The sequence below is a fragment of the Eulemur rufifrons genome, chromosome 7 (assembly GCF_041146395.1).
Source record: "Eulemur rufifrons isolate Redbay chromosome 7, OSU_ERuf_1, whole genome shotgun sequence".
In the NCBI taxonomy this organism is placed as follows: domain Eukaryota; kingdom Metazoa; phylum Chordata; class Mammalia; order Primates; family Lemuridae; genus Eulemur; species Eulemur rufifrons.
This window is the reverse complement of record NC_090989.1, coordinates 286,517,995-286,530,165: the sequence shown is the minus strand read 5'-3', so window position 1 is coordinate 286,530,165 and position 12,171 is coordinate 286,517,995. Positions and strand designations below refer to the sequence as shown.

General features: G+C 50.4%; 1 protein-coding gene across 2 annotated transcripts in view; it reads right to left on the bottom strand.

Moving 5' to 3' along the window:
- The window catches only part of CACNA1B (calcium voltage-gated channel subunit alpha1 B), a 187,868-nt gene that overhangs the window by 98,947 nt on the left and 76,750 nt on the right, over positions 1 to 12,171 (bottom strand). For both annotated transcript variants that reach the window (XM_069477199.1, XM_069477200.1), the window contains exon 16: positions 4,885 to 5,002. In XM_069477199.1, coding sequence (XP_069333300.1) covers positions 4,885 to 5,002 — 118 coding nt within the window. The remainder of the gene's footprint in view (positions 1 to 4,884; positions 5,003 to 12,171) is intronic.

Genomic DNA, 12,171 nt, shown 5'->3' with positions numbered 1-12,171 from the left:
AGTTTGCAAATATTTTCTCAAATTCTGCAGGTTGTCGTTTTGCTGTTGGTTTTTTCCTTTGCTGCGCAGAAGCTTTTTAGTTTGATGTAATCCCTGTTGTTTATTTTTGCTTTTGCTGCCTATGCTTTTGGGGTCTCAGTCATAGTCTTTTCCCAGACAAACATCCTGGGGCTTTCCCTGTTTTCTTCTCGTGCTTTATCATTGGGGTCTTACATTTAGGTCTTTGATCCATTTTATTTTTACACAGGGTGAGCAGCGCGTGTGGATGTCCCATTTCCCCAGCACCATTTGTGGAAAACACTGTCCTTTCCCAGCTGAGTATTCTTGGCACCTTTGTCAAAAATCAGCTGGCTGCAGACGTGGATTTCTGGGTCCTTCATTCTGTTTCACTGGTCACCTGCCGGTTCTCGTGCCAGGTCCACTTGGCCGTGTCACGACATGGGCTCGTGCCGTGACGCCCCAGCCATGCTCTTTTTGCTCAGGATCACTTTGGCTATTTGGGGTCTTCTGTGGTTTCATACAAATTTTAGAATTTTATTTCTATTTCTATGTGAATAATGTCATTGGTATTTTTTTTTCATTAAAAATTTCCTTTATTTTTACCCATTTTGGTTTTTCCCATTTGTGGTACCTGCACTGAAAACACTATACAGAATTATTAGGCTGGTGCAAAAGTAATTGCAGTTTAGCGTTGTTGAGATTTGCTGTTTGATATTGGAATACATTCTTAAATAAATGTGGTTATGCTTGTCATCGGTATTTTGATTGCATTGAGTCTGTAGATTGCTTCGGGCAGTATTGTCATTCCAACGATACCAATTGTGACCATGAGGGTGGGTGTCTTCCCAGTGTGTGCGTCCTCTTCAATTCTTTCATCAGTGTTTTGTGGTTTCCTCAAAGAGAATTTCCAACTCCTTGGTTAAATTCATTCCTAGGTATTTTATATTTTTGTAGCTTTTGTAAATGGGATTGCCTTTATTTCTTTTTCAGCTAGTTCACTGTTTGTGTATAGAAATGTTACTGATTTTTGCATATTAATTTTATATCTTGCAAATTTACTGAATTTTTTTATAAGTTCTAAGAGTATTTTGGCGGTCTTTAGCTTTTCCTGCATATAAGATCGTGTCATTCACAAACAGGGACAAGCTGACTCCTCCTTTTTTTTTTTTTTTTTGCTGTGGAAAAAATATTTTATTCACTGGGGGTCTGACTCCTCCCTTCCCATCTGGATGCCCTTTCCTGCTTTCTCTTCCCGACTCACTCTGGTGAGGAGTCCGGTCCATGCTAAGGGTGGAGAGAGTGGGCATCCTTGTCTTGTTCCACTGGGTAAGATGTTAGCTGTGGGTCTGTCATATGCAACCTTTTTATGTTGAGATACTTTCCTTCTATACCTAATTCATTAAGAGATTTTATCATGAAGGGATGTTGAATTTTATCCAAAGCTCTTTCTGCATCTATTGAGATGATGGTATGGCTTTTGTCCCTCATCCTACTGCTGTGACTGGTGGTGTCTGTTCATTTGTGTGTGTTGAACCGTCCCTGCATTCCTGGGATAAATCCCACCGGGTCACCGTGTACTGTGTCTCTGGCGTAGTGCTGGATTTGGGTTGCTAGCATTTTGTGGAGGATCTTTGAATCTATGTTCACCTGCATTGGCCTAGTTTTTGTTGTTGTTATTGTTGTCGTCGTCCTTATCTGGTTTTTGGCATCAGAGAAGGGCCCAGGACATGATCATATGGCTTCTCCGTTGGCCTAGATGCATGTCTGCTGTGGGTGGCCCACAGGGCTGCTTTTCCAGCTCAGGAAACAAGCACACAGTTGCTCCGCTGGCTTGGGGTCCTGTCCACCAGAAGGGGCCCACGAGGCTGTTTCTCACGCCCAGGATGCAGGCACACGGCTGCTTGGCTGTCCTGGGGGCTTTTCTGTGGGGAGTGGCCCACAGGGCTGTTTCTCAGGTCCAGGACACGGGCCCTTGGCTGCTTGGCTGGCCCGACGGTGCACTCGCCGGGGCAGCCCGCGGGACTGTTTCTCAGGCCCTCCCTGGGGGCTCAGGGCCCCTGGGCAGGTCAGGGGTACGTCTGCAGTTGCTGTGGGCTATTGTTCAGGTCCTACGTGCGTCTGGGGGCGTATCAGCTGCTCAGGGGCATAGCGGCCTCCCTGCCTGGGGGAGGACACACAGCGGTCCGGCCTGCTCGAGGGCAGGGTCGCCCAGGGCGTACTGTTCCTTTGGCTGGAAGTCTGGCAGTGGGGGCTGGGTTTCCTGCAGGAGCAGAGTGTCAGCTGATCCTGGGCCCGAGCTCCGTGCAGCTGGGGTTGTGGCACTCGGCCACCCGTGTGTGCTTGGCATGACGACGACGGAGCCCTAGTGCCACAGAGGTGCAGTGGCTACCGGTCCCCTGTGCCCCAGAGGTAGCTCTGGTCTCCAGAGGGCACCTGCAGCAGCGGCTTGACTCCCAGTGGGGGGATGGGGTGGGGAGTGCCCCCCATGCTCCTAGGCCCTGGGGAAAGGAGCTGCGTGAGTTCCCAGCAGCTCCTCACCAGGGCTCGGGTCGGTGAGGACGGCAGGGGTCTCCTGCAGCGAGGACTGCAGGTGTCTGCAGCGGCAGTGGGGTGGTGGGATCCTCCACTCACCTTTTCCCTGCAACGGGGAGTCCCTCCTGCTCCAGGCAGATGCAGTCCAGGTGGGGAGACAGAGCTGCGAGGCCGGGGGGGCCTCCGTGCTGCCCCCCTGGGTGCATCTCCACCCCCCCACTGCACCCCAGGGCTCCCCCTGCCGCTCTCCCATCAAACTTTGGCTGTTTATTCACCACCTGGGTCCTTTTTCGTCAGGAGGATGACAGCCAGGCGCCTCCAGCCACCATCTTGCTGACACTCCTCTCAGGAGCCGTGTCCCGGGCTCCCTCCCTGCCAGGCGGCACTTCCGCGGAACTGTTTTCCGCAGCAGGGTCCACTCTCTGCTGGCTCAGCGCCGCTCCTGCCAGCAGCCCCTCCCCCTCAGCTCTGACTCCCCAAAACGACTCTGACACTGCCAAGCATCCCCCGGGGGAGAATACTGCCCCCATCAGAACCCTGTGCCCCATGTCATCGAGCCCATTTCTCTGCAGCCTGGGGACTCACCCTGCCCAGGCTGTGGCCATTCTCCCGGCGGCTCTGGCCTGTGCCAGGCCCAGACAGCAGATGGCTCTTTATGAGGCCAACAGCAATGACCCCTGTAGGTCAGGCCCCTCTCCAGCTGGCAGACGCCCCCTCCCTGGCGCTCTGGGAGCCGGTGTCACCAGGCACTGAGGCCAGGCCGACCCCAGACAATAGCTCCAGGTACCAACCCAGCCTCGGACACCCCCCAAGGCCTTTCCATGCCCGGAGAGTAGGACTAAGGGACATGCCCCTTGAGACCCAGACAGAGGGACACACAGGCACAGTAGGAGTGACTGACTGGACAGGGAGGGGTGCGCCTCACGGCCAACGTGCCTGGCCCAGGTGTCAGCGTCAGACTCAGCTGTGGTGAGCAGCAGCCACTGCTCTGTCTCGGGCCGCGGCACCTCCTTCCGGTCACCAGCTGAGGCCAACACTGCAGCCTCTGCCCCCTGACAACCATGGTGGCATCTCCTTGATCCCTCCAACGCCAGCCCTGGGCCCACCCACCTCCACGGCACACACTGCTCCCCTAAGCTCCTGGGCTCCCCCTTCCCAGGCCTCTCACTCAGCTTCCTGGGGAGGCTGGATCCCCCCAGGGTCCAGAACCTGAGCGGTGACCTGAAGGACCCGCCACGGCCACACACGAAGCTGAGAGGTGGTGAGTCCCCACTGGGCGCGGCCAGGAGAGACAGAGCGAGGACGGAGAGGACGGGGAGACAGAAACAAAGAGAAACAGAGTCTGACGTGTAGAAGCTCAGCCCTGGGCACAAGAGCCGAGAGGCAGAGACAAGGACAGACAGGCAAAGTGGCCAAGTGTGTGGAGGTGAGCTGTGTGTGAGAAGATGGCAGGTGACGCAGAGAGGGTGGCCGACTGTGAGGTGACAACTCGCAGAGTTCATCTGGAGCTCAGACCTTCGTCAGGGCCCCACAGGATGTTCTACCACAGTGGTTCTCAAAGTGGGGTCCCCAGATCAGCAGCACGGGCACCCCCGGCAGCCTGGTGGAATGCACATGCTCAGGCCCCAGCCCAGCCCTGCTGGACCTGGGGGACTCTGATGCCCAGGTGGGTTTGAGAACCAGAGACAGCCCTCTCATGGCCTTGCCCTACTCTGCACTGTGAACCCTGCAGCTTTTCCTTCTGGATTTTTCTTGGCCCCAATGCTTTGCCCATCACAGCCCCTGCCTGACGAAGAGCTTCCCACCTGCTGCTGGGCTTGTCCTAGCCCCACATACCCGCCCTCTGACCCCACACACCTACCCTCTGACCCCACACACCCACCCTCTGACACAAGGTCCAGAAACTGCCCAACTGTCGTCCTCCACAGAAAACTTTTCATTATATTTTTCTGCAATGTTTATGTTTTCAGCAGGGGAAGGTTTTGTTTTTTAAGCCCAGTTCCAAAACTTAATTACTCCATTAAATCAAAGTGGAAGAGAAAACTGGCCGCCCTGTGTTCAAAGCCTCCGTCTTCCCGTGAGGCTCCCAGGTCTTCCCTGAGCCGCTGCCCAACCCGCCCATCCCATCCCTGCACACCCCCCCGTGCAGCCCCCGCGTCCCCCAACCTGTGCCCCCTCGGCCTCCAGACGCCCCCAGAACGTCCACCACATGGACGTAACCGAGAACGCACCTTTCACATCTACAGCCGACGTGTCCCCTCCCCGGTCCTCCGGAGAGAGCCGAGAGGCGGTCGCGGGGAAAACGGTGCCAAGCGCCAACTACCCTGGTGCCCCGGCCCCACAGAAGGATACAGTTTCCAAACAGCGTCAGGACGATGAAGTAAAACGAGGAGAACATGCCTTTGCTGACTCCCCCCTGCGACTCGATGCCGTGGTACATGACTGCGTTCCAGTCCTCTCCCGTCAGGATCTGCGGGGAGAGAGCACCGCGGGGCTCGCCCAGGTTGCCGCCGTCCCACGGGGCCCACACGCACCCCGCCACATCCGTGCGCACAGACACTCGGGTGTTGGATGACGGTGCTTCCAAAGGTCCTGGCAACCCAGGGTCCTCCAGAAAAACTTCTAGAAGGACATGGCTGCTGAGCTGGGTCTCAAAGGATGAATATGCTCTAGGTTTTCAGCCAGAAACGGAACGAGACCTCCCAGCAGGAAAAGGGCAAAGGCAAGGTGGACAATGTGGAGAGGTGACACAGAGCCACCCTCGTCACTGTCCACAGCGGAGGGGACTGAGGTTCAGCACAGGGAGTGGCCCCTTCATGGCCACGTGACGGAAGCAGGGCCTTTGACCCTCCAGGGTCCTGCCCCCCTCACAGCCTGGCGAAACGCAATCCTCGCCTCATCAGCAAACCCGTGTCTCTCTTTTCTACTTGTATTTTTGGAAAAGTACAAGAGAATAAAATCACAAACGGAAATTGTTAACACTCGGCCCTATCTGCACTGGTCCTACGTCCTGCAGGTGACCCCGACCAGGGATCTGGTGCAGACACAGTCTTTTTTCCCCACTTTCAGTTTGGTTTTGTTTTTTATGGATACATATTTGTACATATTTATGGGGTACATGTGATATTTTGGTACATGCTTACATTGTGTAATGAAAAATCAGGGTATTTAGGATATCCATCACCTTGAACATTTATCATTTCTTTGTGGTAGGAACATTTCAAATCTTATCTTCTAGTTCTTTTGAAATATACAATATATTGTTGTTAACTGTGGCCACCCTACTGTGCTATCAAACACTAGAACCTATTCCTTCTGCCTAACTGTACGTTTGTACCCACTAACAACCCTCTAGAGCTTCATCCCCTCCCTCCGCCACCCACACATACTTCTCAGCCTCTGGTACCTGTAATTCTATTCTCTGTCTTCGTGAGATCCATTTTTTTGGGCTCCTACATATGAGTGACAACATGTGATATTTGTCTTTCTGTGCTTGGCTTATCTCACTTAACATAATGACCTCCAGTTCCATCGATGTTGCTGCAAAGGACAGAATTTCTTTGTTTTTTATGGCTGAATAGTATTGCCCTGTGTATATGCAGATTTTCTCCGTGCATTCCTCTGCTGATGGACACTGAGGTTGATTCCACATCTTGGCTACTGTGAACAGTCCTGTGATAAACATGAGGATGCAGGTACCCCTTTGACATGACGATTTCCTTTGGATAAATACCCAACAGTGGGATTGCAGGATTGTATGGGAGTTCTGATTTTTGTTTTCTGAGGAACCTCCATATTGTCTTCCATGATGGTTGTGCTGGTTTACATTCCCACCAACGATGTATAAGAGTTCCTTTTTCTCCGCATCCTCACCGGCATTTTGTTTGTTTGTTGTCTTTTTGATAGTAGCCATTCTAATTGGGGTGATATGATATCTCATTGTAGTTTTGATTTGCATTTCCCTGATGATTAGTGATGTTGAGTATTTTTCCATATACCTGTTGACCATTTGTACGTCTTCTTTTGAGCAATGTTTATTCAGGTCCTTTGCCCACTTTTTACTGGGATTATTTGTTTTTTTGCTGTTGGGTTGTTTGAGTTCCTTGTGTTTTCTGGATATCCGTCCCTTGTTGGATGAAGGGATCCAAGCCTTTATAGTTCCATTAACACGCCACACACACACATATCTGCAAACAGAATACAGTGTGTGTGCTGAGCACACACAGGGCAGGCCCAGAGTACATGTGTTACTCATCAACTTGCTGTTTTCATTCAATATTATATCTTTGAACTGTATCCATGTTGATACACATTAAATCTACTTTATTCATGTAAACCATGCATAGTTTTCCTTTCATTTATCCATTTTCCCTCTGATAGGCACTTTTAGTGGTTTCCAGGTTTAAAAACTCTATTGTTGTACATTGATCACGTGTTCAGCAACACTGGTAAATTCTCTCATCATTTCTAGTAGATTCTCTCAGGTTTTCTATGTACATAAGCACATCATTTGCAAATAATGACAATTTTTTCTATTTCTTTCCAGTCTTTCCACCTTTCTTTTTCTTACTACATTGTTTCAACTGCCTGAATACTAGACATCCTTGTTTTTCTTTTAATAGAATAATACTTCTAATATTTTATTGCTATGATGCTTGCTATAGTCTCTTTTAAGTAACACCTTTATTGAGATATAACTTACCCATTTAAAGTGTGTAATTCAATGGTTTTTAGTGTATCCACAAATATATGCCACCTTTACCACAGTCAATTTCAGAACATTTTCATCCCCTCACTAGCTATCACCCGCCCTTGCTACCAGTTTTTGTAGATATTCTTCATCAGATTTAAAAAAAAAAAAGTTCTATCAATTCTTAGTATGATATTTTTATCATGAATGAAAGTTGACTTTTACAATATTTCATCTTACTGCATCTGTTGACACAGTTACTTTTCTACTTTAACCTGTAGAGATCAGGAATTACTTTAGCAAATTCTTGTATTACCAGGATGAACACAGTTTAGCTATGAGGTTCTTTTACATATTAATATATTTTTATTTTATATATTTTATATTCACATATGTCATTTATATATTTTACATTTACATATATATCATTTTAGATTATTTCCCTGAGTAAACATTCAGAATGCCTGCTGTGTCAGACAATACTCAGGTGCTTGGAATGGTCAGTAGACAGACAAGACCCTACCTCGTAGAGCTCACACTCTGGTCTGCATTTTGCTCGTCTCACGTTGTTCTTGCATGGCTTTGGTGTCAAGGTTGTACCAGACTCATGAAATAATTTCTTCCCTTCTCTGAAATGGTTTGAGTAAAAGAGTTATTATCTGTTCCTTGAAGGCTGGTAAAACTCACCTTACAACTGACTAGGCTCAGGGCAGGCCGAGAGACAGGAAGACAGTGTTGACTATAGATTCAGTTTCTTTAATGGCTGTGAAATGTCCACGGTTTTTTTCTTCTTGAGCTAATTTATGTTTTCCTATAAACATGCATGTTTCATCTAAGTTTTCAAATCCATTGGCACAAAGTTGACATAATATTCTCTTGGAATTTTGAACAATATCTCCTTTCTCTATAGTTATGACTCCCTTTGGGGTTATTTTTGTGTTTTTTTTCCTTTGATCAGCCTTGCTATAAAATTACCTACTTCATTAGTCTTCTTAAGAACATGATTTTTATGGATTTGTCTTGGTGTTTTAGTCATCTGTATCATGTATGTCTTCTCTTATCACCACTGTTTTCTGCTTTCGATTTTTCTTTCGTTTATTATCCTTTTTGCTAGAATCTTAAAATGAGTACTTGTTTTAGTTTTCCCTTTATTTTTGATAATTGAAGATTATAATTTTCCTCTAAATACTGTTTCAGGTTCATCGTATAGGTTTAATACGGTTCAGTTCTAAATATTTGTAGTGGCCATTGTGATTGCCCCACTAACCTACTCAATCCTTTAACTTACAAATACGGGAGATTCTAAATGACTTCATTGATAGTGTCTATTTATTTAAATGACACCAAGGATGTGCTCCGTAGGATAGCAATCATTTAATATTTGTAGGAATTTCCTGGATGATCTAACAAATGGTCAGTTTTGGTGAATGTTCCACGTGCCCCAAATACTGAATATTCTCTTCACCATCTGTTGGGGACAGTTCTCGACGTGCCAACTGGCTCACGTTTACCGTGCTTGTGTATTTACATCCTTTCTAATCTTCTGTCAGCTTCATCCTTCAGTTTGACAGATGTGTTCTAGATCTCTTATAAGATGGTAAAGTGTTTCTTTCTCCTTTTAATTCTGTCAGTGTTTGTTCGATATATTCTAAGGCCACGTTGTTAGGCCACGTAAGTTCCTGACTGCAGTCTGTTCTCAGTGGAGTCTTCCTCTTATCATTATGTAACAAGCCCCTTTATTCTTACTAATCTTTTTATTAACCTTAATTCCTCTTTTGGCCGATATTAATACACAAGCTTTCTTTTAGTCAATGTTTACTTAGTTCATCTTTTTGTATCCACTTCTTTTTTTTTTTTTTTTTGAGACAGTCTCAGTCTGTCCCATAGGCTGGAGTGCTGTGGTATCATCGTAGCTCACAGCAACCTCAAACTCCTGCCTCAGCCCTCTGAGTCGCTGGGACTGCAGGCCTGCGGCACCATGCCCAGCTAATTTTTCTATTTTTTGTGGAGACGGGTCTTGCTATTGCCCAAGCTGGTCTCAAACTCTTGACCTCAAGCGATCCTCCTGCCTCAGCCTCCCAAAGCACTAGGATTACAGGCATGAGCCACCGGGCCCGGCACCTTAATTATATAATATTTTAAACACTTAGAAAGGTATAATGAATAATTTAACAAAACTTTGTGCACCCACCATCTAGCTTAAAAAATAAAACATCAACATGTGGCTGAATTTCCCTACCTAAAACTCCCCAATCCCATTCCTCTCACTCTATCTCCCAACACCTGTCCCAGGTAAGCAGTGTCCTGAATTTGGTGTTTATCATTCCCACGCAAGCTTTTACATTGTTACTGCATACACATCATAAACAATACGCAATATTGTTTTGCATGGTTCTCATCCTTAAACAGTAGCACATACTACGTATTATTCTGAAACCTGCTTTGCTGGCTCAGCATTATGTCTGTGAGCTCATCCTGCTGATACGTGTAGTTCTGGGCCAATCATTGTCCCTGCTGCACCAAGATGACACTTCTCATCCATGCCCCATGATGAGCAGTCAGGTGACTTCCAGGTTTTTGTCATTGCAGATTATGCTGCTATTACAGCCTCACAGAGAGATGATCTTGGGGGTGGTCACCTCTTCACATCTGTGTCTGAGGGGTCTTTACACGCTTGAATCCCAGCTCCCTGGATTCAGAGTTCTCGGCTAAGAGCAGCTGCGCCCCAGTATTTCAGAGTTATTTTTCTATGACCTTCCAGCATCTCTTGCTCATGAGAAGTCATTCTCTCGCAGGAAATCTGTTTTTCTAGGGTATCTTTTAAGACGTCCTGTCTCTCATACTGTGTCTGTGTCTGGAATTACTCCGCTCCCCCTGCTCGGCCTTCTGGGCACACAGAGTCCAGGACGCATCGCGGAAGGGCACGCACCATCCGCTCCAGCCCACGCTGGCTCCCGTCCATGCCCACGTCTGCCGGCGCCTCCTTCCCGCTCCCTGCTCGCGCTCTCCGATCCTGCCCGGTGTACAGTCCACCCTTCATTTTGTAATTTAAATAACTGCATTTTTCATTTCTAGGTTCTCTAGTCAGTTCTTTTCCAAATTAACCTATTCTTTGTTCTTAGGTGCCTTTTTTCATACGTTTGTGTTTCGTATGGGTTCCCCCTTCACTCCTTTGAGGACCTTAGGCATATTCAGGTTAAAGTCAATTGTGTTTGTTCTGCTGCCTCCTCCTCTCTGGGAGAGACTCCACCTTGCAGCTGTGGCTGCTGCTGGTCCCGCCGTGGGGCTGGTCCCACCGTGCTGCCGGCTGCGGGGCGCCAGGCGCAGAGCTGGGGCTGCTCCCGCCTCACCACGCGCCCTCCCGCCCCCTCCAGCCCCCAGGCCAGAGCCCCCCACCCCATGGGAGTTACGGGCCCAGCCAACTGCCTGCCCCGCCTGCTCTGAGCCACCCTCACCTCCAGGGTGAGGCGCCTTCCCCAGTGCCCCAAGGGGACGCAGACACCAGCCCACCCGCCTCTTCCCAGGCTGCGTCCTAGCGCCTGGGTCTCCGCCGTCCCGTCTCTTGCCCCTGTAGATTTCTGTTCCGTTTCTAGTCCACAGAGACTTTGCTTTTTGCTTGGCTGGGTCCTTTTACTGTCTCTGTATTATCTGATTGCTGCGATCACAGCAGAGGGGTATAAGGTCTAAGAGCATCATCTGATCACAAGAGCCCACCTGTTCTCCTAACTCTGACCTCTTCCTCCCTCACCACGCTCAGAGCTCTGACTGTCATTCGTGCCACCTCCCTGCTTTGGAATCCCTGTGGCAGCCCCCGCTGGGTGGAGACTCTCAGCCTGGCCTGCCGGCCCCTGGAGCCTCCGTCACACTCGGGCACTCGCGGCCCAGGCTGTCCTCACGCCTCACTGCCTGGCCTGGAACCCGCCCCTTACGATTTCCCCCAACTGGCACGCAAGACGCTCCTGGGCAGCCCGGCCCGGGACCCTTCCCGTCACTGAGCAGACCACACTCTCAGGAAAGGCTGTGGCCACCTCCGCAGGAGGCCCCGGCTCAGAGACCACTGTCCCCAGAGGCCTGTACAGATCCTGTCACCCACTAAGTGCTCAGGAGCCTTCGGGAGACCCAGTCCTGGAAGTCACTGGCTTGTACACAGGGTGAGGCTCCCACTGCGTCAGCTGGAGAAGGGACAACCGCAGTGGCCGACCCGTGTCCCCCACACTTGGGGAAGCGGAGGAGAGGGGCCGGTGCAGAGGGACTGCACGGTGAGGTCAGAGAGGAAGAAGAGAGAGAACAGCAGCAGGTGCTGAGAGGCCTGGGGGAAAGTGCCCAGGGCAAGACCTCGCTCTGCTCCCTGCGACTCCAGCGCCAGCCCAGCGAGGGAGGAGCGGACGGGGATGCGGGTGCGAATCAGCAGGACCGAGCTGCCTGCTTTGGCTGGAGCTGTCTGCCGGGAAGACTCCCTCCCCTGTAGAGCGCGCGACCCCGCGATCCCATCCCCACACACGCTGCGGGCTCCAGCCTGGGCCCGCAGGAGGGTCGGCAGCCCCAGAGGCGGGGCGCCAAGCGGGGCCCCCAGCCTGCAGCGCGGCCGTCAGGCCTCCCCGAGCGTTGCCGAGGGCCAGACAGCAGCCTGCCCCGCTGCGCGGTCTCAGACATGGCACCCCAGCAGGTTCCGTGGGACAGAAACACACGACACTGTTACAGCAGCGAGGACAGTCGCTGGCCATGTTTGTGGTGCCACAGCCCGTGAAAGGCAGAGGCGCCCACCCGAGAAAGTCCTCACAAGGGACCCCTGAGAGGGCAGAGGTCACGGGGCCACAGGCTTGGCCACGCAGAGCACCGGCCATGGCCTCGGCTGTCCACGGAGCTGTCGGGGGCAGGTGTCCAGACACGAAAGAGAACTGGGGGTATCACTGGGGACGGAGGCACTGAGGGGAGAAGTCTAGGGAGTG